Raw genomic sequence first — 25,000 nt, forward strand, 5'->3', positions numbered from 1 at the left:
GGCTTCCCACAAGCCCAGCTTTCTCAGGTCCGTGAGAGGGGCACAGGGCAACTCCGGCCCCTCCGGGCATGTGACAATAAGGAGCGCGGACGTCAGGTCTAAGTAGAGAGACGGTGACTGCCTGGGGCGGTAATTTAGACAGGAAGTTCTGGCGGCCGGTGGGAGGGCCTGATGGGGTCGGAGTGGTCCTGAGGACTAGCTACTCCTCTGCCTCGACTAGTGAGCTTCTGGAAGGTGCTGCCTCCCGGGAGGGTCCCCGCGGGTGCGGGGAACAGTAGGGGATCAGGGAGGTGCAGGTGAGACTCCGCAGCTGCCTGTGGGGAGCGGGTGGAGAGCTCTTCCGGGTCCTGGGGCGCAGGGCTCTGGGAGCTGACGGGGTGCTCGGGCTCCACGGTGGGGAAGCAGCGGCGGCAGCACCGGGAGCCGACTCACTGCGCACTCGCGCGCTAGCCTGGGCGGTGCACCTGGCGGCTGGCGCCTCACTCCCTCCACCTGTGAAATGGGCGCGTGTCCACAGCCTGCCGCCCGCGAAAGGAGACCCGTTTGCAAACCCGGAAGCGCCGGAGGGGGTGGGGCAGGGGGCGGGGCCTGGAGGCGGAGCCCGGCCTCAGGGCCGGCCGAGCCCGGAGTCGCAGTGGCCGCGGCAGCCGGGGAGGCAGCGGCGGTGGCGGCGAGCGACGGCGACAGTAAGTGCGGGCCGGCGGTCGGGCGCGGGCCTGGCCCCCGCCCAGCTCTTCAGGCTCCTGGTCGCTCCCCGGGCTCCCGCTGGGGGCGGCCTACCCCCTCCCCAACCCCGCGGCCCTCCTGGGGGCGCTCCACTGGAGCCTCAAAACCCGGACCCGGCCTCCGGCTCGGCGCGACGCCTCTCGCTGTGACCCCCGCTCCCCGGCGTCCATTCTCTTCCTCCCTTGCTCTCTCCTCTCACTTTCCTCTCACGTTCCCTCCTCCTCGGTCTGCGTTCTTCTCCAGATTCTCTTTCCGCCCCCTCATGAATTTCCTGAGATCGGACAACACCGTTTGGATGTGGGGGGCCTGGGTATGGACAAGTTAGCCCAAAGTATCCAGAAGGTGGCTGAGAGCCCAAATTGGGGCGCCTGAGTCTGGGGGTGTCCCCGCCCTGTGCTTCCCACAGTGCTTTCCCATAGGGTAGCCTCCCCAGCCCCTTGCCCCCATTTCACAGGTGAGGAAATCGAGGCACAGAGGCAAGATTGACTTAAGAGTCAGTCAAAAACTTCCTGGGAACCAGCGCCCAGACCTGGAGGATGGTCTGCGGTGGCCCCAGGCCCCACGAGTTTCTGCTGCGTTGAGCAGGGTCTACCCCTTGCCCCAAGTCAACCAGGACAGGAGCAGGGCTGAGCCTTGCCGATTCCTACAGGTGACTGAGAAACACACCCCAGGGCATCGCCAGCCCCTCCCCGGGGATGGCAGGACTCTTCCTTGCCTTTCTTCTTTTTTAATCCAAAGCCAGCAGCTAGCTTTCATAAAGAGTAATAAGACTTTGCTCACTCCAGTGCCCCAGCCTGTGACCTGAGTGAGAGAAAATTCCTGGCTCTTTCAGAAGCTTGGTCAAGGCCGAACGGTCCTGAACAAATAGGCCCCTGGAGCTGAGAATGGACTCCAGCCAGTGTGGCCTGAGTGACTGAACTTTAGCCCCGGCAGCTACCCCTGGAGTTGGAGCATCTGGAAAGAACCACTTGCCCATTGTCTGTTGTCCTACATGGGTCATAAGTTTTACATTTTTAAACACTAATATAGAAACTCTATGTGTGTGTGCACACATGTGCGTGCATGGCCACACTGGTTAGTTTGTTAGTGCTGAGCTCCCTGTGAATCCAAGCTGGGAAAAGGCTCTGCTCAACCAAGGGAGTTTAAAATAGACTTGCTGACACAGATGCTCTGGGCTTCTGGCTGCCTCCTGCCTGCCTGCTGCAGGGTACATGCTGCCCCAGTAGGGGTACATATCCTGGCTGTTCAGAATCCATTCATTCAGCAGATATTGATAAAGGTGCCCTGCAGTGCTGCCTTCGCCTCTGTTCACAGCTCACTGACCAGGAATTCTTCCAGAAGGTCTGTACTTGGAGCCAGTAGACAAGGATGCACATTGCCAACCACCTTCCTCCCAGGGAGGCCAAGGAATCCACATGGCCCTCAGACTGACTGGCTGAGTAACCTCACTTTTCCCGTTTGTTAGCTGCATGACTTTGGGCAAATTACTCAGCCTCTCTGAGCCTCACTCTTCACCTGTGAAATGGGTCTTAGAGTAGCACCTACCATATTGGGCTGTTGTCAGCCTCAAGTGCCAGGTGCAGACCTGGACATGCCCCAGTGCTGGATTTAACTATTGGGAATTCCCAGTGTTTGAATGCGGGACAAATCAAGCAACTTTACATCCTCGTTCTTTGCATCTGATAAAAAGGAAGCGGTAATTCCTGTCCTGCCTAATTCTGAGAATATTGTGAGGCTCTCCTGAAATAGCAGATAAGGCCCTATACTGTACCTCTGTAACAGTGTTCGCATTTCTCCTGGTCTGGCTTAATGCTGAGTTAAGGCTCAGCCTCCTATGCGAGCCTAGATGCACTGATTTATTTATTGCAGAAGGGACTACAGAGCGTCCCATCCTCAGTTTTATGGAAATATTTCCCATTTATCAAGCTGCTGCCACAGCCTAGGTGCTGTATAGAGCATAGAAGTAGGCCTGCTACCTTACAGCCAAACTCCACAGCCAGCCAGCCAGCTGACAGGCCCAGGATGGCAGGGAAGATGCTGACATTTATCAGCATTGCCAGCCAGTTGCAATTTACAATAACCATTGTAAAAAGGCTTCCCCGGGTTTGCAGATGGGGAAAGTGAGGCTCAGAACTTGGTGACTTGCCCGAGGCCGTGTACACAATCGTTACTGGCAACCCAGAATCTTTAGTTTGTTTTAGCTGCTGCTGCAGATGGGGAGTTGCTGTCTTGTGGTGGGATGTAATGAACAGAGGGGGGGGGCCCAGGCAGGAGCTGCAAACCCAGGCTTGGCCCTTTGCCTGGTCTGTGACCTGTTCTTCAGACCTCAGTTTTCCCACAATGACATGAGGGAGTGGCCTATTTCAAACCAGCTTCTGGGGGCAGCTCTAGACACTATGAGGTTTATTTTTTAAATGTTATTTGAATGCCTTTATTTTTATTTATAATTTTTAGTTTTGAACAGATAATACACTCACAAAGTTCAAAATTCAAGAGGCACAAAAGAACATGCAGTGAAGTCCCCAGCCTCACTCCTCAGAGGCAACCACTGTTTGAAATTTCTTGTGTATCCTTCCAGAGGGTATACTTACATCTTCCCCTCCCCGCCTACCCGATCTGTGCTGCTTATGTACAGATAGTACCATATTCTACACACTTACCTCATCCTTAATTTTCTCCCATAAAGTTGAAAAGAATTTAGAGAGCATTCTTGGCTCACCCAGGGGCCTAATTCTTTTTGTTATGGCTGCTTAGAAATTTGAATGCCTTGAGACCAGGTTTGCCCCTCTGGACTGACTGCTACAGGCTCCACTATGCTGCATTGCCTTACTCTCAACCAACCTGCCACCATGTGGCCTCTGTATAGTTTGGGGGCATCCTGAGGTCACTTACAATTCTGACGTCTTTGCCCCTAATAATTAAACCTGAAGCTCTCTAATCACACTTTGGTGACTCCACAGATCCCCAGGTAGGGGCAGAATCAGCTCTGTAAGATGGGTGAGTCTCCAGCTGTACCTGGCCTCAGCTTCTGATCACCTGCCCTGTCTCTCCACTCCAACAGTGGCCATCATCTCAGAAGACGACTTTCGTCATACCTCCAATTCCACCTACAGAACTGCAAGCAGCTCCCTCCGAGCTGACCAAGAAGCACTGCTTGAGAAGCTGCTGGACCGCCCGCCACCCAGCTTGCAGAGGCCTGAGGACCGCTTCAATGGTACCTACATCATCTTCTTCAGCTTGGGCATTGGCGGCCTGCTGCCATGGAACTTCTTTGTCACGGCCCAGGAGTACTGGATATTCAAACTCAGCAACTGCTCCAGCCCAGCCGCTGGGGAGGAGCCTAAGGACTCGGACATCCTGGTAAGGCGAGCTTCTCCCAGGGGGTTGGGGGTCAGTGGGGAACAAGCTTCCTGGAAGGGACAAAGGGTGAGTTCACTTGGGTCCACCCTTCCAGGAAGGCTTGTCGCATGTTGCGAGTATGGATGCAAGTTGGGAGGCTGTGTGGAGTGTTGTACGTAGATGGAATTCATTTCAGCCCTAAGACATGCTCTGTGTTACGTATGAGGCCTTTTGTTTCACATGGCAGGATAATATGGAATTGGATAAGACACAGTCCCAGCCTTCACATTGCTTAGTATTTAACTTGGGGAGGAGATGCAAATGATGGGTCTGTGTAGTGTGGTATAGTAATTAACCCCAAAATCCTGAGTCTATGCCTCCATGGGTTTGAAAGGGTGACTCTAATAGCATCAAGTTCAGCTATGAGTTGCAGAAAATTCCAAAAGAGCAGTGGCTACTACAAGATGGAAGGAAGGTCATTTTTCTCTCATGTGCAAGTCTGGAGGGGCCAGCCCAGTGCTGGCATGATATTCCATGTTGTCAGGAACCTAGCTGCTCCACCATCTGTAGCTTCCATGTTCAAGATCACTTCATAGTCCAAGAACTAGGAGTTCTTGCCATTACATCACATAGGAAGAGGAGGAGAGGCATAAGAACATAAGCACTCTGGGAATTAAGCACATGGTTTCTGCTCATATTGTATTGGCTGTAATGCAGTCATATGACCACATGCACCTCGAAGGAGGCTAGGAAATATAGTCTTTAAGCATAGTCTTTATCCCAGAGAACCATGTACCCAGCTCAGATGAGTTTGTATAGTTGTGGAAGACAGGGGAATCGAAGAATGGGGATAAGTAGTCTTGTCATAAAGGGAGAGATCTCTGCAACTTAGAAGAATGGGGAGGAGACAGACATTCCAGGTGGAAGGCAAAGTCTGAGCTATGGTAGGATGGGAGGAAAGTTCAGATGTCTATGAGGAACAGTGAACCATCTAGTTTTCCTGAATGTGGGGCACCCGCACACGTAAGAGACAAATAAGGCTTGATTTTATTGCCTCGGCCTTGAAGTCATTGCCCGGGACTTGAATGTCAAGGTGAGGAGTCTCTGTCTGGTTGGCAGTGGCATCAGGTCTCCCCTTGCCACCCAGGGCTGCTCACTTTGTGGGGTGACTTTTCCCTCAAGCAGGGAGAGTGTTAAAGAAAAAATAATTCTGCCACTTGTTAAAGCGGTAAGGAAGCCTTTACTCAAGACTGTTGCAGTAAGGGAGAGAGACTGGGCTCACCTCCTGCAAGGACAAGGGGATTTATGGCGAGGGAGCGAGCTGAGAGGTCAGTGGATGGCAAATTACTAACAGGAGCTGTCAAGGATAGGTTTTTTTTTTTCCTCATAAATTAATGTTTTATTATACTTTGGTTTAGTATAAAAATTGTCAGTAACCTTACTTGGGAAATAGCCAGAGCATTTGAGAATTCTTTTTAAATTTTATTTTACTGAAGTATAGTTGAAAGAGCCTCGGTTTCCACAACTGATCCAGAGCAGTGTCTGTTCTCTCTTGAAAGCTCGTGGATGGGGAAGCAGGGTGTCTCTGAAGGCAAGCCAGACTGGGGGTTGCCAGCTGCCACCTGTTGCCCCTAGGGCTGCCGCAGGGAATAGGAACAGGATACCCTAGCTGACCCAGCCATACCCCTCAACTGGCCTGGGAGTTGGCTCACCAACCCTCTTCTGAAAATACCTTTGAGATCCCTGACCTAGCCCCGTGGAACTTTCGATGAGTCTAACGTTAACTGAGGCTTCCCTCATGTCTGACTGGAAGGGCTCTTCCAGTTACATGGTCACCCAGGGAGCTTTTTCAAAAATTCCAATCTGGGCTCCTCCCCTGACATTCTGATTGAATCAGGCCTAGATGAAGTGGACATGGGAATTTTAAGACTTCACGTCTCCTCCTCCAGCCCCAACCCCTAGATTCTGACACCCTGCGAGTGCCTCTCTCTGTTAACTGAGGAATTCATAGATGCCTCTAGGGACCAGAACAGCCAGTATAAACTCATTTCGCCGCTGAAGGGCTGTCACAGGAATGTAATGTAGTAATTTAGAGCGTCCAACTCTAGGTGTGGCCTCGGAACCAGGCTTCACTGGGAGCGTGTTAGTGATGCAGTCTCAAGCCCCCGGGCTGGCTGAGTCAGGAGTTGCTAACATGCCACCCTGGTGACTGGCAGGCACCGTGGAGCTAGGGCAGGGCCTCTAGAAACAGACTGTGTGGGTTCAAACCCTACCTCTGTTCTTAGCTCCCTGGCCTCTCAGTGCTCATCTTGCAGTATGTAACAGGAGAATTATACCCCCACCAGCTTCTTAGGGTTGTTATGAGGATTAAGTAAATTAACATGCACACACAGCACTTAGAACAGAGTCTGGTACCACTGCTGTGAGTGCCGTATAAACATTATTATTACTATCATTCGAGCGATGGGGCCCACACTCTGAGCTGCATGTGGCCCTGGTGTATTTCCAGACGGCTGGCTTAGCCAGGGTGCTTTATGATCCACTTTTATTTACCAGTGACTCAAGCGTCCCAGCTTTCTGCCAGCCTCGGTAAATCAGCCAGCCCTCTTGGGCTTCATCCAGGAGATCCCCGTCTGCCTGGGCCAGCACCCGGCCTCGGGCAGCCCCCAGGGCTGGTTCTGTGTGCACCTGTCCTGCCTCCCCCTCTGCCTGCTGCCCCTCTGCCTGCTGCCCCGGGTGGGGAGGACGTGCAGTCCCGTCTCTGGGAGCCTGCCCTTGCCCGGTGGCCATGTGCCGTGAGCCGCTCTGGCTGCGAGGCAGTCCTTTCCCAGCTGCAGGCACTTAGCATTCCAGGCCCTGCTACTATGCTTTATTGCCTCTTTCCAAGTGCTGGCAGGTGCAGATGTAGTACCTGCGGTTGCCCGGAGCTCCTGGCTCTTGGCATCAGAGATGAGAGACCTGTCACCCTTCGATTCATGGGCCGGGTTTGGGAAGCAAGCATGCTGGGGTGTTTCTGCATTTTGTGGACCATTTTTCTTTGCCTAATTCCTCATTTCTGCCACCCACCTCCCCAGTTCTTTTCCCCTCTCTTCCTGATTTCCCTGTGAGAGGTGGTTGGTCTGTGCTGTCACCTGAGGGCTACTCTGGGGGAGGAAGCCGGAAGAGTCGGACGGGTCTGTCTCCAGCCGCCACCTGCAACTCAATTAGCTGTGGGTCTGGCTGTTGTGTTTTCTCTGTACTTTCCTTTGTATTTCCCAGGGATGGATACCTTTGGGTGGGGAGTTTGACGCTATAGGAATTTTGCACAGACTGCTTCCCTACCCCACCCCACCCCCCACCCCCCACCCCCCGCCCCTACCGCCCAAATTATGTACTTTCAAGGTCACCTCCCTTCTCAGGCTCATTTCCTTCTGCCTGGAGCAGCCTTGGGATGGTTTAGAAAGCTTTCTGCTCACCTGCCCCCTTGTCTCCATTCTCTGGAATAAGAACTTTGAATAAACTCACCACAAGACTGTGGGCCCAGAGCCAAAAAAAATTAGAGCATAAACAAGGAAGAATTGGCAGGAGAATCTGATGCGGGGGGAACCACGACGACTGCCATATTCTGAGCCCGACTGTAGGCCCACCATGCTGGCAAGGGTGTTATACACAGTGTCTCTTGTTAACCCTGTTTTTTTCTTTTTTTCCAGACAAAAAGGCTAAAGGCTCAAAGAGGTTCAATAGCCTGCCCCTAATCAGACAGCTCAAAGGGCTATAAACAGTTTTATGGAGAACTTAGGAGGATAGATGACTGCAACATTTGTCGTGTTCAGAGGGTGGTGCAAAGGGGACTGCTGTGGAGACAGGGGCCAACCCACACCTGGATTTGGCCAAACCCTGTCTTTCTTCCTAGGGAGAGCCTGACCTTGGTCTGGTCTCCTTTCTACCCAGGAAGCCCAGGGGCCTTAGCTCTACTCCTGGATTCTGGACCCAGCTTCCAAGGTGTCAGCTGATCCCTCCCCAACCCCCCACTTCCTCCACCCCGGCCCCAGTCCTCCCTTGGCTCTGGGGTTTTTAAACCATCCCTGATCCTGTGGGGCCTCCTTGCCCTCCCCTCGGCCTTTCCTGCAAGCCTGTAGGACTGCTGCTTGGCCAGGGACCGTCTGTCAGCCACACACCCCCTTTCTGACCCAGAGAGGACAGTGGTGACGTTTTCTCCTGGTCATTCTCTGTCATGAGGCTTCCATGGCCCCCCACACACACACCCAGGGCTCCTTTATGAGGGGGCTGTGGACATGGCCAGGTCATGGGTGGGACCCACAGTCTGAGTTGGTGTCAGCAGGGCCAGAACCCAGGCCTGGCAATCTACAGCTGTCCCATCTATCTGCTGACCAGAGGGGGCCCCAGTGGCCCAGTCCTAAGGAGTGGGGCAGGAGGCAGGTGCATCTCTGACTCTTGGGAACCTCCCCTGCTGCCAGCCGTCTGAGCTATGGGCTCCTCATCCGCATTCCCAGCGCCCAGTGCACTTCCCCATCAGGCCCTCACCCCACAGCCCTTGGTCTTGACCGCTTGTTCTGGGGAGCCATGCTCTCAGCACTTTGCATTCACTCGTTTAACCCCACTGCCCCCTGTGAGGTGGGAACTGTTGTCATCCATGGTGACAGCACCCTTTTCACAGACCATTCGCTGTGAATACAGGCCTCTTACTATATGTCCCTGTGTTCCCAGCAAAGAGTTGCACGTGATAAATATTTGTTGCATTACTTATTATATGACAGGGGAGGAAAGCCTCATGACCCCAATCCAAAAGAGGGCTTTGCAAGGGAGCAGAAGGTCTGGGGGTCACAGTGGTCACCACCAAAGGAGTTCTGATGTTTCAGGTGGTGGGCAGAGACATGAAGTGGGGTTCCTGCCTAGGGAAGGGACCCAGGTTGATCTGATTTAGCAGGTGGGGATCTTGAGCATCTTCTCATTTATGGTAGCTTTGTCCTTATCTCACCCTTCAGCCCCACCCAAAGGAGCAGGATAGCATGACTGGGGAGCTATTCTTACAACTAAGAGCAGACATCCCAGTCCAAGGAGGAGGGTTCAAAGCAACCAGGATGAACTAGTTTAGAGAAGGACAGATCATCAGATGCCTTGGTTATGAGTTGTTGGTTTTACAGAGTCCCCACCACGCAGCCTGTGCCCACCACCAGCGGACCCACCATCTTACTAATATTTCGTCTGTAGGATGACCTGGTGAGTTAGGTGCTGTGCCCAGTTTTCAGATGGAGAAGCTGAGGCTCACAGATTTGGAGCTAGTGACCCAAGGTCACTGACTCCCAAGTGACAGAAGTGGGCTGTGGACCAGTCTGGAGTTTAGCAAGAACCTGTGCTGGTAAGCAACATTCTCTGGACTCTCCATCTCCCCTAGAGTCCTCGGTTCTGGCTACACACTAGAATCACCCAGTGAGCTGCGAAGCCTGCCCGCCTGCCCCACCCACCCGATTCTGGCAACATTGAAGGAGGGGCCTGGACACAAGTATTGTAAAGCTCTCTGCTGCTGCTGCTAAGTCACTTCAGTCGTGTCTGACTCTGTGTGACCCCATAGACAGCAGCCCACCAAGCTCCCCTGTCCCTGGGATTCTCCAGGCAAGAACACTGGAGTGGGTTGCCATTTCCATCTCCAATGCATGAAAGTGAAAAGTGAAAGTGAAGTCGCTCAGTCATGTCCAACCCTCAGTGACCCCATGGACTGCAGCCTTCCAGGCTCCTCCGTCCATGGGATTTTCCAGGCAGGAGTACTGGAGTGGCATGCCATTGCCTTCTCCGGTAAAGCTCTCTGGGTGAGGCTAAATGTGCAGCCACATGATCTAAGAGAAGGGTTACCAGGTGGGGGTAAGGAGCAGCCTCTACCAGAGCATCCATCAAACAGGCTTAGGGACCTCATGAGAGATATAAGTGAGCCCTCTGGAAGGACTTCCTACAGTGCAGGTTGTCAAAGCTGGCAGTGGAGGGGAGGATGAAAGTAGGCTCCCTGCTGGAAGTTCAAGGAATGGCTTTCCTTGGCCTGGGCTTCTTCAGAGAGAGTGGGGTCCTCACTGGGACCCTTCCAAACAGAAATGGTGGAGCTGAAAGCTCAGCTTCTATGCACCAGTGCTGAATCAAATCTTGGAGACAGAGTGTTGGGTGAAGTAGAGAATAGCTTTATTGCTTTGCCAGGCAAAGGGAGACACAGCAGGCTCCTGCCCCAAAAAACTATGCGTCCCTACATGGGAGGATTTGGTGAGGAGTTACAGCAATAGTTCAAGGGTGGGGTTGCTGATAAGAGGAATGTGTGTGTGGGGCCTGCAAGCCTTTAATCTGCCTCCGGTCTTCTGTCTTCTCTGCAGTGAAGAATGCTAATTCCGTTTGTTGGGGGTTTTGATTCTGTAAAGATCTCAGAGATACTGTGTATCCCACGAGGTGGAACCAGAACCTAGCCCCAGGGCTGCACTATTTTTTCTTAGCTGCCTTTCCCTTATCTCTATACCTTCCCAGATGAGCCCTTTGGAGGAATCTGCCCTTTGGAGGCTGGAGTCTGTTCCCTACAAGAAGAAGGGACAGAAAGTCTCCCGTGCCCAGAAGCCCTCCAGGGTCCTCCTCAGTCTCACTGAACGCGGGCTCTGGTATTCCTTTGACCTAAACACTTCGGGCTTCGTTAATTCCTCAGTGTGCCTCTGCTATTCCCCCAGGGCCTGACAGCCTGGGAAAGAGACTTCAGCCTTTCCTCTGATCACACGCTTAGTGTGAGCTGGGGGGCTCATTGCCACCCTTCTCTTACTCCTCACTTGCCAGCCTCCTGGAAGAGGAGCAGTAGAGCCGACTGGGCCCCAAGGTGGATGTCCTAGCACCTGGGGTGACACGGACAAGAGCAGGGGAGCCATGAGAATGGGGGACAGGGAAGTGGAGGTGGTCCTGGTCTCCCCTCTCCTGCGCTGCTGCCTCTGTGAGGGCCCACCAGTGGGCTGTGACCTGCTCCTGGAGTTTCAGAGCCGCGGGTCATTTATTCTGTAAGTGCTCAGTACCTGGGAGGAAGCTGGGTCTGTCTGTCCCATGGGACTGCGGGGGAGTTGGGAGGAGCCCAGGGGGGTGACAGGACTTTATTCAGCTCCAGTTTTAGTAGTGCCCTCCCTTACCATGTGGCTTGGGGTCGGGCTCCATGGCTTCTGGGTCTTTTGCACGCAGACCCACCTGCAGTATGTACAAAGTGCTCAGGATATTATTGCTGGGAGGGAAGTCTGGTATTTACTGAGCATCTCCTGTGAGGCATCTGCAGTGTGCGGGCTGGGCCGAATCCTTATAATATTCACCACCTTTACCAAACTCACCCTGTGCCAGCCACTGCACTAAGAGCCCTGGTTTGTTTATTAATTCCATGAGATTTATTAAACAACCTACTGTGTGCCAGAGGTTTTCTTTTCTTTATCTCTCTTGGTCCTTATAGCCCTCAGGGTATTATTATGCCCATTTTACAGAGAAGGAAACCAAGGCTCGAAAAATACAAGTAATTTGTTCCCAAGCACAAAGTCAGTGACAACTGTTACTCAAGCCAGGCCATCTGAACCTATTGTCCATGCCCTTAGTTCCTGTGCCCCAAAGCTGCCTTTCTGATCTCAGGTCGCCTTGACCTACAGTGGCTTGAAGCAGGGCTTGGGTTCCCAGGTAGAGATTGAGGCTGGGTCATGGCAGTGAGAACACCAGATCCTAGCCACTAGACCAGTGGTCAGTGACAAGGGCCCGGGCCCTTCCGCTTTGCAGAAAAGAATTTCCACAAAGTTGGAAAGTAGTGAAGGAAGTGAAGTGTTTATTAGAGGAAGAAAGAGTACACAGTACATGTGGATAGACACATGGGCAGACTCAGAGAGAGAGAGAGAGTCCCAGAGTCGCACCCTGGTGGCAGTTTGAATTTTATGGGGCATTTCTTCTGGTTTTCCTTTGGCCAGTCATCTTGGTTTGCCTGGTTCACAGTCCATATTTGGGCTTCTCTGGTGGCTCAGACAGCAAAGCGTCTGTCTACAATGCGGGAGACCTGGGTTCAATCCCTAGGTTCGGAAGATTCCCTGGAGAAGGAAATGGCAACTCACTCCAGTACTCTTGCCTAGAAAATCCCATGGATGGAGGAGCCTGGTGCAGGCTACTGTCCATGCAAAGAGTCGCAAAAAATCAGACACAACTGAGCGACTTCACTTTCACTTTCAGTCCATATTTGGTATATCTCAGGATCATCACATGTGTGTGCCCTCAGCTCTTAGCCAAGATGGACTCTATCGAAAAGGTTGTGGGTAGCTTAGCATCAGTAGATATCACTCCCCTTTAGACCTCCAAGGAGCCTTTCTGTGCCTGTGTGGTCAGGAAGGTACCCTGATTTCAAGAATAAGAAATATGTGGTCTGGGTAGGGCCCAGCCTCCTCCCTTGATTGTCCTGCCCTGTCTTGGCGTTCAGTCCTCAGGGAATGAATCACCTGTCACTTTACCCCGGTGGCAGGGGTGGGGGGAGGGGAGGGCCCATCCACCTCCTGCCTCGTTTCCAGATGTTTTCAGACTGCTTTTGACCCCGGTGCACATTTCACCTGGCAGAACCTACGTGTCTGTAATGGAAACAGCATTTCATGAAGCAGCATCTACACTTTTAAAAGAAGATCTCTGATTGTAGTTTTCAAAGAGGAGCAAGTGATCATAGGGCTGATTTTATAAATGGCTTATGAGCCACCCAGGCTGAAGATGGAGAGTTTGCTTTGGGATTTAACCTTTGGTACGAGCCCATGATGGCCTGGGGGAGCAGTGTCGTGGGGGAGGCGCAAAAGCTGGACCGGGAGACTGCACACCTGGGAAGCACCTCTGGGTGTTCTAGTCTGCACCTGTCTCCTTCTGGAGGTTTGGAGCGGGAGTTACAGGGGGACGTGTGGTCAGGAGGGTATGGATCTCTCTGGGTTTGTTTTGTTTTTCATACAGGGGAAATGGCAGGCAGTTTGTATGCGTCTGTGAGTGGGCCAGTGGAGAGGGGACCATGTGTGCTGAGGAACATGAGGAAGCAGAGCTGGGTGAGGTCCGCAAGCAGACAAGGCCTGGGCTCAGCGCAGTGGAGGGGTCCCAGGCAAGCCCACAGATGATTCATCCTCAGGAACAGGAGAGAAGGCAGCCAAAGAGAAAATGAAGTAAAATTTTGGTCCTGATCTATTAAGTGGATTTCATATCCATTAGTGGGTTGCAACCTGTTATTTGAAAAGCCCTCACCTGTTTGCCTGTGACCTCACAGTCAGCCATAAGGATGCATTTTGCTCAGAGGGAAGGAAAGTGAAGCGGTAAATGATGAGCTGATGCCATAGGGCTGTGAAGACAAGGGTAGGGACTATAACCCAAGGGTACCTGAGGCTGCCTTAGATTTCCTGGGGCACTCCAGCAGACACTCAGATTCTCAGGCTCCGCCCTGCTGGCTGCCTCTCCCGGGCGGGCCAGGTGCTCCTGACATAGCCAGCTGGCAGGGGAGTGAGCATCCAGGTCTCCTCTGTGCCACATGCTGTTCCTTGAGAAGCTTGCGCCTTTCTGGATGTAGATAGATCGTGGCCCTCCTGCAGTCCACTCCTAGTGCAACTCACATCTCTTTGAATGGAAAAGATGCCCCAATTCCATCTGGGAGTCTATTTTTTAATGCTGAATGAATGCTGAAGAATGATGCCAAGTGAGTGAAACACCCTTCCTCACCCTTTGAAAGCATATTAAGGCAGGATTTTGCCTGAGCCTTGTCATCCCAGAAAAGGAGACAGTGGGGGCAGTCTGGGGGTCAGGCAGAATGGGAGGGGGCTCCAGGCTTCCTGCACAGGGCATGGGCGAGTGGTTGCCAGGCAGAGGGCAGGTCCCTCCCCCTGCACTGTCCAACAGCCTGGGCAAACATGGATGGCTGCTCTAAACCATTTTTTAAAATTAGAACCAAAGTGAGTCATTTTTTTTTTTTTATTCCCTTGTCCACCCTCTGATTCTAACTGCAGACCCAGCCAGCATGCCATTCCCAATAAATACACTGTGATGGCTTTTTCTTCTGTTTTTAGCTCTTGCTGTGTCCTGCAGAGGGAAAGAAAAAGCCCAGCCTGAGACGCCGTCAGTCATGCCTTCGATGGCCTCGAATTCTCTTTTTGTCTTCTCCCTGTGTGCTCAGGGCCCCTCTCTATACCGGCACCCTGCACCCTGGCCCTCCCAAGCTATTGATCACTCCCCCTCTGCCTTCGGTTTTATTCCTTCCCTCTCTCGTCCTTAGAATCTAGAGGCGATTTCCTTGACAAATTCAAGGGCTTTGAGTCTCCTTAATGTGATTGATCATCCTGAGGATCCAGAGAGCGGAAACAGACTGTAGTCTTTGTGGGCGTCTTTGTTACAGGGCCGTGATCCGGGAGGGGCATGTGGTGATGTCAAGGGCTGGGGGGTGGTCCTCTTGGGAGTCCTGTCTGTGTGTGCACTTGTGTGTACACACATCTGAGGTGTGTAGCAGCCTATGGATTCTGCCTACATGGGCCTCAAAAACAAACAGCCTCCCTGTAGAGGAGAGGTCATGTTGGGTGAGGAATGGCAGCCCAGGCTGCTCAGGACTCCCTCCTCCTGGTGGTTCTCCTGGGTTTCCTTCTACAGAGAGTCTAGAGCACTGCCACACCACCTCCACGTTACAGACATGCCACAGGGCCTGGTCCCTGCCCTCAGTGGTCAGCCCTGGGGGCCGGTGCACGTCAGCCCTCTGGGAGCTGCAGAAACTGAGGGTAGGTGGGGAGTTTCCTGGGAAGGCCTCTTCCTCCTCGCCCTGGCCACATGGTCAAGCAGCAGAAGAGGAAGGACAGGCTGGCCAAGCAACATCAGGGGCCGAGCCCCGAATCAGCTCTCAGCCCGTGGACGTTGTGCATGGACTTGTAGGCTTCCAGTTTCTCTGACTTTTTGTCCTGTCTGTTTCTGAGCCATTTCCCTGCTGACTAAGGTTCTAGCCTGAGGGTGTTTGGTGGTGGTGGATTAGTCACTAAGTCATGTCCGACTCTTGCCACCCCATGGACTGTAGCCTGCCAGGCTCCTCCGTCCATGGGATCTTCCAGGCAGGAATGAGGGTGTGTAGGTAGCACGTAAAGGGTGAAGATCCAAGGCCTGCTTGCCCCTGGTCAGGGACCAGGTGAAGGTGAAGGGGGGCGGGGAGCAGAGTGGAAGGTTGGCAGGAGTGATGATGCCATTTACCCTGCTCACCCTGCCTGGTGGAAGGACCTGGGGTTCGGGAAGGCTGGGTTGTTTCTGACTCTTTGTCAAATTTGCCGGGTGACTTAGGGCTCTTGTTTCCTTAAGAAACTAGATTGAGGCTGGCAAACTTTTTTTTGCAAAGGGCCAGATGGTAAATGTTTTAGGCTTTTTGGGCCACGGGATCTCTGTGGCAGCTACTTGGCTCTGCCCTTGTAGAGTGAAAGCCACTGTGGATAATTCATAAATAAACAAGCATGACTTTTTCAGTATTTCCCAAAAAAAGGAAGCTGGACAGAGGCCAACCCCAGGACTGGCTGCTCCCTGTGGTTCTCCCCCTACAAGTGTTCTGAGATCTGTTATAGAGGTGCCTAACTGACTTGATTTCTCTTTATAATACTTACCATTGCCTGACATATTGTCTGTTTATTTTCTTATGCGTTTGCCGACTGTCTCCTTGACCAGAACATCAGTTCCATGAAAGCAGGAACTTGAACTAAATTCCCCCTGAATCACTACTGGGCTCAGAAAGACGAGCAGAGTGAGGAGTTGATGGATAAGTGTTTGTAGAGGGCCTGTCTGTGCTGGACTCATGGGGAGAGGGCACGGGTGGAAGACCCTCGCAGGATTAGATGCCGGGGTCCCGCATTCAGGACTCTCACCGTGGGGTCAGTTTTGCACAGAATACACTGGAGCGGATGTCCTTCCCTGCCCAGTCGAGTTGCTCAAGCCTGAAACTGAGGGGTTACCCTTTGTCTTCCTCTGTCCTTCTACCCCCACAGTCAGCCTTTCAGCAAGTCCTGTCAAGTCTACCTCTGAAACGTCTTAATCCCTCCAGTTCTTCCCTCCACGGCCTCAGCCTCGCTGGCTCCCAGGGTGTCCCCTGCCATCAATTCTCCATGGAGGCTGCAGAAGTGGTTTCTTTAAGACAAAATAGAGAGGCCAGATAAGAGGACAAAGGACTGGGTCTGAGCTGTGTGGCTTTGGACAAGTACCTGACCTCTCTGAGCCTCAGTGTCCTTGTCTGCAATGTTGAGGCATTAAATACATGAAGAACACTTGAAATAGCTCTGCATGGTGGGGGCTTGGTGAGTGGGTGCTGGTACCCAATTTCTCAAGGGTTTAGAACCTCACATCCAAACTCTGGCCTCAGCCAGCTTGGTCCCCTCTTCTCTCCCTCACTCCCTAGATTCCAGAATCACCCTGGTTTTTCAGTTGTTTGAACACACCAACCTCATTCATCCCCTTACCTTTCATGAGCTTATCCTTGGGTCTCTGTTCACATGTTACCATCTCACTACTCTCGCCAATATAAGTCCCCGCATTAGGCCCTGTTTTATCCCCTTCCTTGGTTTTTCTTTTCATTGCATTTGTTACAGTTTCCTGTCTTTTTCTTTTCATTGCATTTGTTACAGTTTCCTGTCTTTTAAAAAGGTTGTTTACTCATGTTTTTTTTCTCCCTCACTAGAGTACCCCAGCCTCCAGCACATGCTGGGCAAATAGAAGGTGCTCGGCGATTACCTGTTGCATAACTGAGTGGGCTCTGAAAGATTGACTGCCTTTTACCATTTCTTGAGTGAATGAATGAGTGGATACATGCATAGCCCCTGCCACCAGCTTCTGTCCCTCCATTCATTCCGCCAACTCCTGCCAGGTGACCCTCTAGACCTAGCACTGACCATATGGTTTTGCTGTTCAGAGGCCTTCCATAGCTTCCTGCTGCTGCTGCTGCTAAGTCACTTCAGTCATGTCCGACTCTGTGCGACCCCATAGACGGCAGCCCACCAGGTTCCCCCATCCCTGGGATTCTCCAGGCAAGAACACTGGAGTGGGTTGCCATTTCCTTCTCCAGTGCATGAAAGTGAAAAGTGAAAGTGAAGTCGCTCAGTCGTGTCCGACTCTTTGTGACCCCATGGACTGCAGCCTACCAGGCTCCTCCATCCATGGGATTTTCCAGGCAAGAGTACTGGAGTGGGTTGCCATTGTCTTCTCCATCCATAGCTCCCTAGTACTATCTGAAATAAACACCCCTCTTCAGCCTGCTACATGAGACCACCCATTATCCTTCTTCACCCCCATGTGCCATCATATAACCAAACTGCAGCTTAAAAAGGGTCAAAAGGGAGGCAACAGTGCGTGAGGAGGTCCAAGGAGGGGCCAGGAGGCCAGGCTGCATGGGGAAGAGTCCACAGCTGCTGGAGCCTGCAAGGCAGATAAACATAGGACAGGTGGGCTTGGATTGGGGGTGAGGAGGTGTGGGCAGAAGAAGGAGCTGAGCAGAGACATGGGTGGAGCTGGGATCTGGTGGAGTGAGCATGAGCCCCAGTCAGCTGCTGGGGATATGGGGACCAGCAAATGATGGAGCGGGGGTGAGAGTGAAAGGGAAACCAAGCAAACTTTGACAGGAAGACACAGAAAAGGAGGAGGAACCCTGGGCCTTTGGAGGGGGGCTTGCCTTGAGAGTCTTTGGTTGGGGAGGGTGGAGCTTGGGCTCAGGTAGCATGGCTGGCTGGCAGTGGAAAGTGTTCTGGAGGCAGAAACTGATGCACGTGTGGGGCTGTCGCGGCCGGGGAACTCCCGGGCAGGGCTGTAGCGCAGGAGGGAGGAAACTAACAAGGCCCCTCCAGTGGCAGAGAGAGCAGGTCAGGAGGGCAGGGAGGTGGCCCACGAGTCCAGGTTGGGGGTTCCTGTTCCTGTGGCTGCCTCACGACCCAGGCGGCGTGGAACAGCAGGAGTTCATCCTCAGGGTTCTAGAGGCTAGAACCATGCTGCCCCTCTGCCTGCCCCCTCCCCCCGACAAAGACTCTAGGGAGAATCTTGCCTCTTCCAGGTTTCAGGACTCCCAGTCAGCCTTGAACTTCCTTGGCCTATGGCAGCACTACTCTGGTCTCGGCCGGTGCATTCCCTGGGCGCCCTCCAGGTGCCCTCTCCTTCTTGGAAGGACGCTGGTCCTTGGATTTAGGGCTCACTCTTATCCAGTATAACCTCATCTTAACTAATTATATTTCTATAAGACCCTGTTTCTAAATCAGGTCACCTCTGAGGTTCTGTGAAAGTGAAAATCGCTCAGTCTTACTGGCCCCATGGACTATACAGTCCATGGAATTCTCCAGACCAGGATACTGGAGTGGGTAGCCTTTCCTTTCTCTAGGGGATCTTCCCAACCCAGGGACTGAACCCAGGTCTCCTGCATTGTAGGTGGATTCTTTACCAGCTGACCCACAAAGGAAACCCTGAGGTTCTGGGTTGCTGTGAATTTGGCGGGGGGACACTTTTCAGCCCATTATAGGGGTGGCATGTGTGTCAGGAGCCCGAGGGCTGAGAACAGGCCTTGGATGTGGGTGGACTACAAAGGGACCCTTCGAAGGAGTCTTTCTGTAGAACCATCCAGGAGTGATAAGCAGTTCAGACTGAGGGCAGAGGCCGCTCTTTTAGGGAGCTTGGAGTGAAAGGAAGGAGGGGCCTGGTAGCTGGGGACAGTGAAGTCAAAGAGGTGTTTTTTTTTCTTAGCCCAAAGGAGACCTGAGTGGGCATGTTAGGCAGAAGAGGAGGAGGGAGCAGCAGTGCAGGAGAGAGAAAATGCAGACTAGGATGCTGAGGCTTCGCTGAGGAGTCTCCCAGACGCAGGCTCTGGTGGGGGAGGGGTACCTTCTTGCCCCAGAGAGCTTTACACAGAGGGGAGGAAGGGTGGAGAGGCTCCTTCCAGAAAACCTCAGGAACTTTGCTTATTATCCGCTGGCAGGAATTCCAAAGGAGCTGTGAAAAAAGATTGCAGTCTGGGAAGGCCTTCTAAGCTGTGAAAGAGCAAGAGCCATAGTAACCCCAGGGAGTCTGGGCCTGGAGACTGTCAGCCTTGAGGCCACCTCAGGCCAAGCATCAGGGCCGATGTGAGAACAGGGTGCAAGGTCTCATGGGGACTTCTTTCCTCTGAGCGGCTGGGTCATCTTTCCGGACCTCACCTGTCTTGACCCCAGCTTTGCTGTGCCTTTGGGTCCCTGGTACCCCATCACACCTAGATGGATTTGGGCTTCTGTTTCCCTCACCTGTCTGACCTTAGAAACAGTCACTGCCCCTCCCGCCCTGCCCAGCCAGCCTTCCCTGTTCATCCAGGCCTTGGGCCACAAACCCCTTAGCTTTCCGAGGACACTGCCCCAAACAGGGGCCTTAGAACCCACAGACAGAACACCACCAGAATCTTCGTGGGGATACCAGCCCTCTGCTCCATTCTTGGCCTGCCAAGGAGCCCCACCCAATGCCGGGATGGGATTGCCTCCCCAGCAACATCCCGGACACAGAGCTCGGCTCTGCACTGTCCAAAGGCAGCAAGTTTGCAACGGCAGCTATTCTTGGCTCTAGCCTGCTCACTGCTGCTAATTTCATGCCCCCGTGATCCAGGTAATGCTTTGCTGCCCCAAGCTGCCACCCCCAGGCTTGAATCGCTTTTTCTCGACCCGCAGGAGCCCAGCTGCCTCTGCCACGCTGTTGAGGTGGGGGCCACGCAAAGCTGCCTCTCGGAAGCCACTGGGCGGCCGGCCCAAACTAGTCGGCCGCGGCTCGTGACTAATTTGCCGCACTTATTTCAAAGTGCCCTAATGGCTTTCGGGGGAGAGGAGGCTTACCCGGAGCCTGCCAGAGATAAACAGGCTCATTTTGGGGCCTCCCTGCCCGAAGAAACCTCTTTACCTGGACTCCAAGCTCAGAATTAAATTCTTCCAGAAGAGATGCTTAGCACGGAGCCTCTCAGCATGGCGGAGGAGAGGAAATGTTCCCATCGTAAAATGGGCCTCACATCTGGCCAGCTGGCTCAGGTGGAGTTTTAGATTGTGTTTTTAGAGCATCTCTCCCCGTTCCTGGTGTTCACAAGCTGGGCCAGAGTGTCACAGATAAAAACAGGTTTCCTCATCTCCATCACAAGTGGATCGATGCCCCGCACCCTGACCACAGGGCGGCTCCACACCGCCCTGGCACCTGGAAGTCTCTGACCCCCTGGTGTGCCCCTGGTGGCTCTGTCCACAGTCTGGCTTTTGATCCCCACCCCCACCTGTCCTGGGGCGTTCTGCTGGGGTTTGCATGGTCAGGAGAGAAGCTGGAAGCCTGCCCGGTGCTTCCCAACTATAATGTCCTCCTTCACATGGTCTGTTCTTATCAGCAGACCGTGACCATCCATTTTGGTGGCTGACAGAAGTGAGGGCTTTTCTCTTAATCTTTTTTTTTTTTTTCCTTTTTGATGCTATTCAGATCCACAGGCCTGAGGAAATGCCCAAGGGAATGGATGGTGGGGTTTAAGGAAAAGAGATAGTTAGTAAGCAGAGGGGAAAAATCAAGCCTGTCATTTGCTGGCTGGGGCAGAGGGAAGATGTCACCCTGATGACATCTTTGACCCGTGGGCTGGGCCCTGCTCACTGCTGGGAAGCCATGTGCACTGCCAGTCCCGGCCTCTGGGGCATCCAGTGGCATGCTGCAATCCCAGCGATGGTCTTTGGGTTGGTGCAACTGTGAGGCAGGCAGCCCCGGCTACATGGCTCTTGGTTTTGAGGAGTGATAGTGATGATCTCCCATCCCCCTCCCCGCGTCCTGCCGCCTCACTCCCCAAGTGTGCACCTCTGTGCAGTTCGTCCACCTGTTAGCCTCAAGCTTCTTATCTGTAAAATGGGAGCAGTCCCAGCTCTGACTTGCTCTTACAGGCTGAATTAAGAGCAGATGGACTGGCACCTGTGCAGGTCACATGAAAGCAGTTTTGTTCAAATGTCAATAACCTGGTGCTCTGCAGGGCCTCCGTGTCCACTGGGTCACCTGAAAGTGAAAGTCGTGTCCGACTCTGTGACCCCATGGACTATACGGTCCATGGAATTCTCCAGGCCAGAATACTGGAGTAGGCAGCCTTTGCCTTCTCCAGGGGGTCTTCCTGACCCAGTAATCGAACCAGCAGTCTCCTTCATTACAGGCGGATTCTTTGCCAACTGAGCCATGAGGGATGCCCATTGGGTTACCTGGCAGGTGCCAAAGAGGACTTTTGATATTACCTTTGCCAGAGGCCAGGCCCGAGGTAATTGCAGAGTGCAGGGAAGATACTGGAGGGCGGGGGTATTCAATTAGACCTTCAAGGAGCAGAAGTTTTCTTCCTGTTCGTAAGAGCTGGACTTACCTCACGTTGGGTTGGAGAATTCAGAGTAGTGGGGCAGCCCTCTCTCCTTAGCGCCCCCGGGGGGAGGGGCGGGTGCCCTGGCTGCACTCCTGCCTCCTGCCCTGTGGATTGAATGGACCACTCGTACCTTCCTGCCTCAGCTTGGTAGATTCCTGTGGATACTGAGGGAAGCCTCAGGGTAGTCTGTTCCGACAAATGAGCCGGGGTTAGAGTCCTAAGTGGCGAAGAAGTGTCCATTCCTGTCTTGGCATGTGTTCTTCTGCCTCTTGGAATGCCATTTCTCTTTCTACCACACCCACCCTGTTCCCATATCTGTCTGGCAAACTTCCCCCCATCTTTCAGGCTGCAGTCCAAGATGGCCTCCTATGGGAAGTCCCCCTAAACTCCCTCCTTCCCTCCCCACCCCTTGGATCCATTGTCCTACAGCTGTGGGATTGTACCCAACTACATGCTTCCTAAGGGCATCAGCCACCCTATCTCTTCTATTTTATATGCCAGACCACCAGCCTAGTGTTGGGTATACAGGGGCTTGCTGCATCTTCAGTGAACCAGGGAGTGGGTAGAACATGAAGGGATGCTGATCCAGATGGAAGTGGTCACTCAGCTGGGCTCGGGGCTATGGGTTACCAGCCTCTGGGTCTCCCACCTGCAATTACATCAGGCCCAAACTGACCCCCTGGTTTTCCATGAGCTGTGTAAACAGGGCTGCCATGTTGCACAACTCTGAGGAGCTCCGTTCATATCACCGCCCACATGACTGTTGCCCCCTGGGGTTGTGCAGCACACAGCCTCCACTGTCATAGGAGGGGGCCCAGTGCCATTGCCCTGGAGGGGTGGTCTTCTCATTGCCCCACTCCTCTGTCACCGGAGTCCATGGGGCCTTTGGGCTCATCTCTGGAGGTGGAGGCTGCAACCTTGTTGCCAGGCACCTGGTGGGACAAATAACAACAGAGCCTATTGAGGGAGCTCTAAGGAATCGGTCCCAAGTGGAGGTGAACTATATGACACAAATTATCTCCAAGCATTGCATTACTCAAAAATCACCCTATAGAATGGAGATTTCAGATTGCTTTGGAGGGGGCAGTGCTGTTACCATTCTGACTGCAGTGTGTTTGAACCAGTGTTCAGCTGTCTTCATATTTCCTTGAGTAAAATAGGGAAAGGTAACCTCAACAGGCCTTGGAAACAAATGAGACGAACCCAGGAAGGGAGCACCAGCTGCGAGTCTGCAGTGTGTAGAATCGAGAATTGAACATAGGGCCTTCGCGGTTGGATGTTTCTTAGAAAGGAGCCTGAGGCTGCATCTTATGTGCCATACTCTGTTGGGGAGTGCTGTCCTAGGGAAGTAAGAGTGAGGAAAAGGGAAGTGAGGCAGGGATGGAGGGGAGCAGATACAGGCCACAGCTTTGCGACTAAAACACAGCTGCTTGCTCAGGCACATGGGGTGTCTCCTGAGGAGCCACGTGGAGCCACCACATTTCAGAACAGATGTTAGGCCGGAGGAGGAATGGCCAGCAGTGTGTCTCTAGTCTCCTTCCCGTCTCCCGCCTCTCATCGGTTGAAACCTACCTTGTGGGTGGGGCTTCCTCCACCCTTCTGAGAGGGTCACCTGGCCCCTCCCACAGCCACCCAGGGAGCAAGAGCCTCTGCAGGCGCAGACTGGGCAGTGCACAGGTGCAGGGGTCTCTCCTTGGCAGCTGGCTCCCCTGCTGGTGGCAGCAGTGGCCGTGGCTTCATGACTGTGTGGGACCAAACAGAGAAGCAAATGGCCTGAGGGGGAGGTAAGACGAGCAGACCTGGGGTGGCGCATAAGCCAAGTCCAGTTTCTTGAAATCAGTGCATGCTGCTTGCAAAAATGATCCTAATTTCAGCAAAGCATTTGGAGAGGAAAGGCTTGGGGGACTGATGTGGTCAGCCAGCATAACCTTTGTTCCCCTCGTGCGCGGGCACATCAGTCCTCATGTCTGGCAAGAAGTGGAATGAAATCATGGTCAGCTGTCTCTGCTTTCATCAGGAACTGAATTTAAATAGCTATAGGAAGGCTGCAGCATTCAGAAAAACCCCAGTTACTCAGAACTTGGCTATCCCACACCCTCACTAATTAGGAATCTATCGCTATGAAACAAAATACTACAAACTTCGTGGCTTACGACAGACATGTTTATTATTTCACAGTATCTGTAGACCAGGGGTCTGGGCATAACCTGTCCCAGTCCTCCTCTCAAGGTCTCACACGGCTACAGTAAGGGGTTGGCCAGGGCTGCAGTCTTACTGGAGACTAGACTGGAGAAGGATCCGTTTCGGCTTACTTGGGTTGTTAGCAGAACTCAGTTCCTTGCATTCATTGGATTGAGAGCTTCAGTTTCTTGCTGGGCGTTGGTCAGAAACCACTGTCAGCGACTAGGGGTCACCTGCAGTCTTTGCCACTTGGGATTCCTCAGCCTGGCCACTGGCCTACCCCAAGCCATCACGGGAGGAATAAAGGAGCCCAGCAAGATGGGTGCCACCGTCTCATGCAATATAATCCTGTCCACACACTCATGCATACCCTTCACCATTGCCATGACCTCTTGGTTAGGAGCAAGTCCAGACAGGTCCCAGCCACACTCAGAAGAGGGGAGGATTCAAGGGCATGAACACAGGAGGCTGAGATCATGGGGGACATCCTAAGAACCTGCCCACCACACTTCATTTTGTTAGAACTCCACTTAGAGGCAAAAGCAACAATTAATTAAGTAAAAACCACCACATGTTTATATCAGGAATTAAGTGTGGGAAAACAAGAAAAAAACAAAGCTCTTTGGGATGTGCTGAGTCCACTTATATCACCAACCACAGCTTCCTGATCTGATCCAGTAGAAAGATGGCACATGATCAAGTCCATTCTTTCCTTGCCTCATCGCCTACCCCCCACCCCACCCCCCCAACATGCTGTTTGTAAGGCAGAGAAATGGGCTCAATCAGCAGAAAGGGAGTCCTAGCCTTATCCACTTGTCAGTATTTTAAAAGCTTTCCAACACTAAAAGGAATTTTTTCTGCTTAAATATCAACAAGCCAGAACAATAACCTAGAAAATCCCCATTCCTAAAATGTTCAGGGAACCTGAGCCTGCTTGAAAAAACAAAGAGCTTCTGCATTCCACGTAATGGCTTCATAGACTTGTCACAGAATGAACAGCCACTGATGGAATGCTGTCATCTGGAGCTCAGATTTGGGGCCATCCTGGCCCCCACCTGCAGCCATCTTTTCCTTGAGGCCTTTTTCCATTGCTTCTGCCCGCCCAGCGCCTGCCTGACCTCACGTACACCCAGCCACTGTGTCAAGATGTAATTGACTGAGTGCCTCGGACCAGTCCAGGCTCTACTGAGCCCATCAGGGCAGGAACAATGAGGTAGCTCCTCAAAGAAGGAAGGCTATTTCTGAGGTTCATGGTTGATGGACTGCACTAGCTGTGATTATCATTTTAATTGCAAGGCCACCACCACCTTATATTCAGGGTGCAGATTTCAAAGACCACAAAGCACTCCGCAGGCTTAAAAAGGGACCATGGCAATGGTCTGTGCTTCAACTAAAAGGGACCCATTA

At 52.8% G+C, this 25,000-nt stretch overlaps 1 protein-coding gene across 2 annotated transcripts in view; it reads left to right on the forward strand.

The window, feature by feature from the left end:
- Nucleotides 1-605: 605 nt before the first annotated feature.
- Nucleotides 606-25,000, forward strand: part of SLC29A3 (solute carrier family 29 member 3) — a 46,998-nt gene continuing 22,603 nt past the window's right edge. For both annotated transcript variants that reach the window (XR_003509166.1, XM_027530414.1), the window contains exons 1-2: nt 606-686; nt 3,788-4,086. Coding sequence is in view for 1 of the 2 variants with exons in the window: in XM_027530414.1 (XP_027386215.1) it covers nt 686; nt 3,788-4,086 (300 nt within the window). In the remaining variant the exon portion in view is untranslated. The remainder of the gene's footprint in view (nt 687-3,787; nt 4,087-25,000) is intronic.

Source organism: Bos indicus x Bos taurus, chromosome 28 (assembly GCF_003369695.1).
Source record: "Bos indicus x Bos taurus breed Angus x Brahman F1 hybrid chromosome 28, Bos_hybrid_MaternalHap_v2.0, whole genome shotgun sequence".
NCBI classification, from domain to species: Eukaryota; Metazoa; Chordata; class Mammalia; order Artiodactyla; family Bovidae; genus Bos; species Bos indicus x Bos taurus.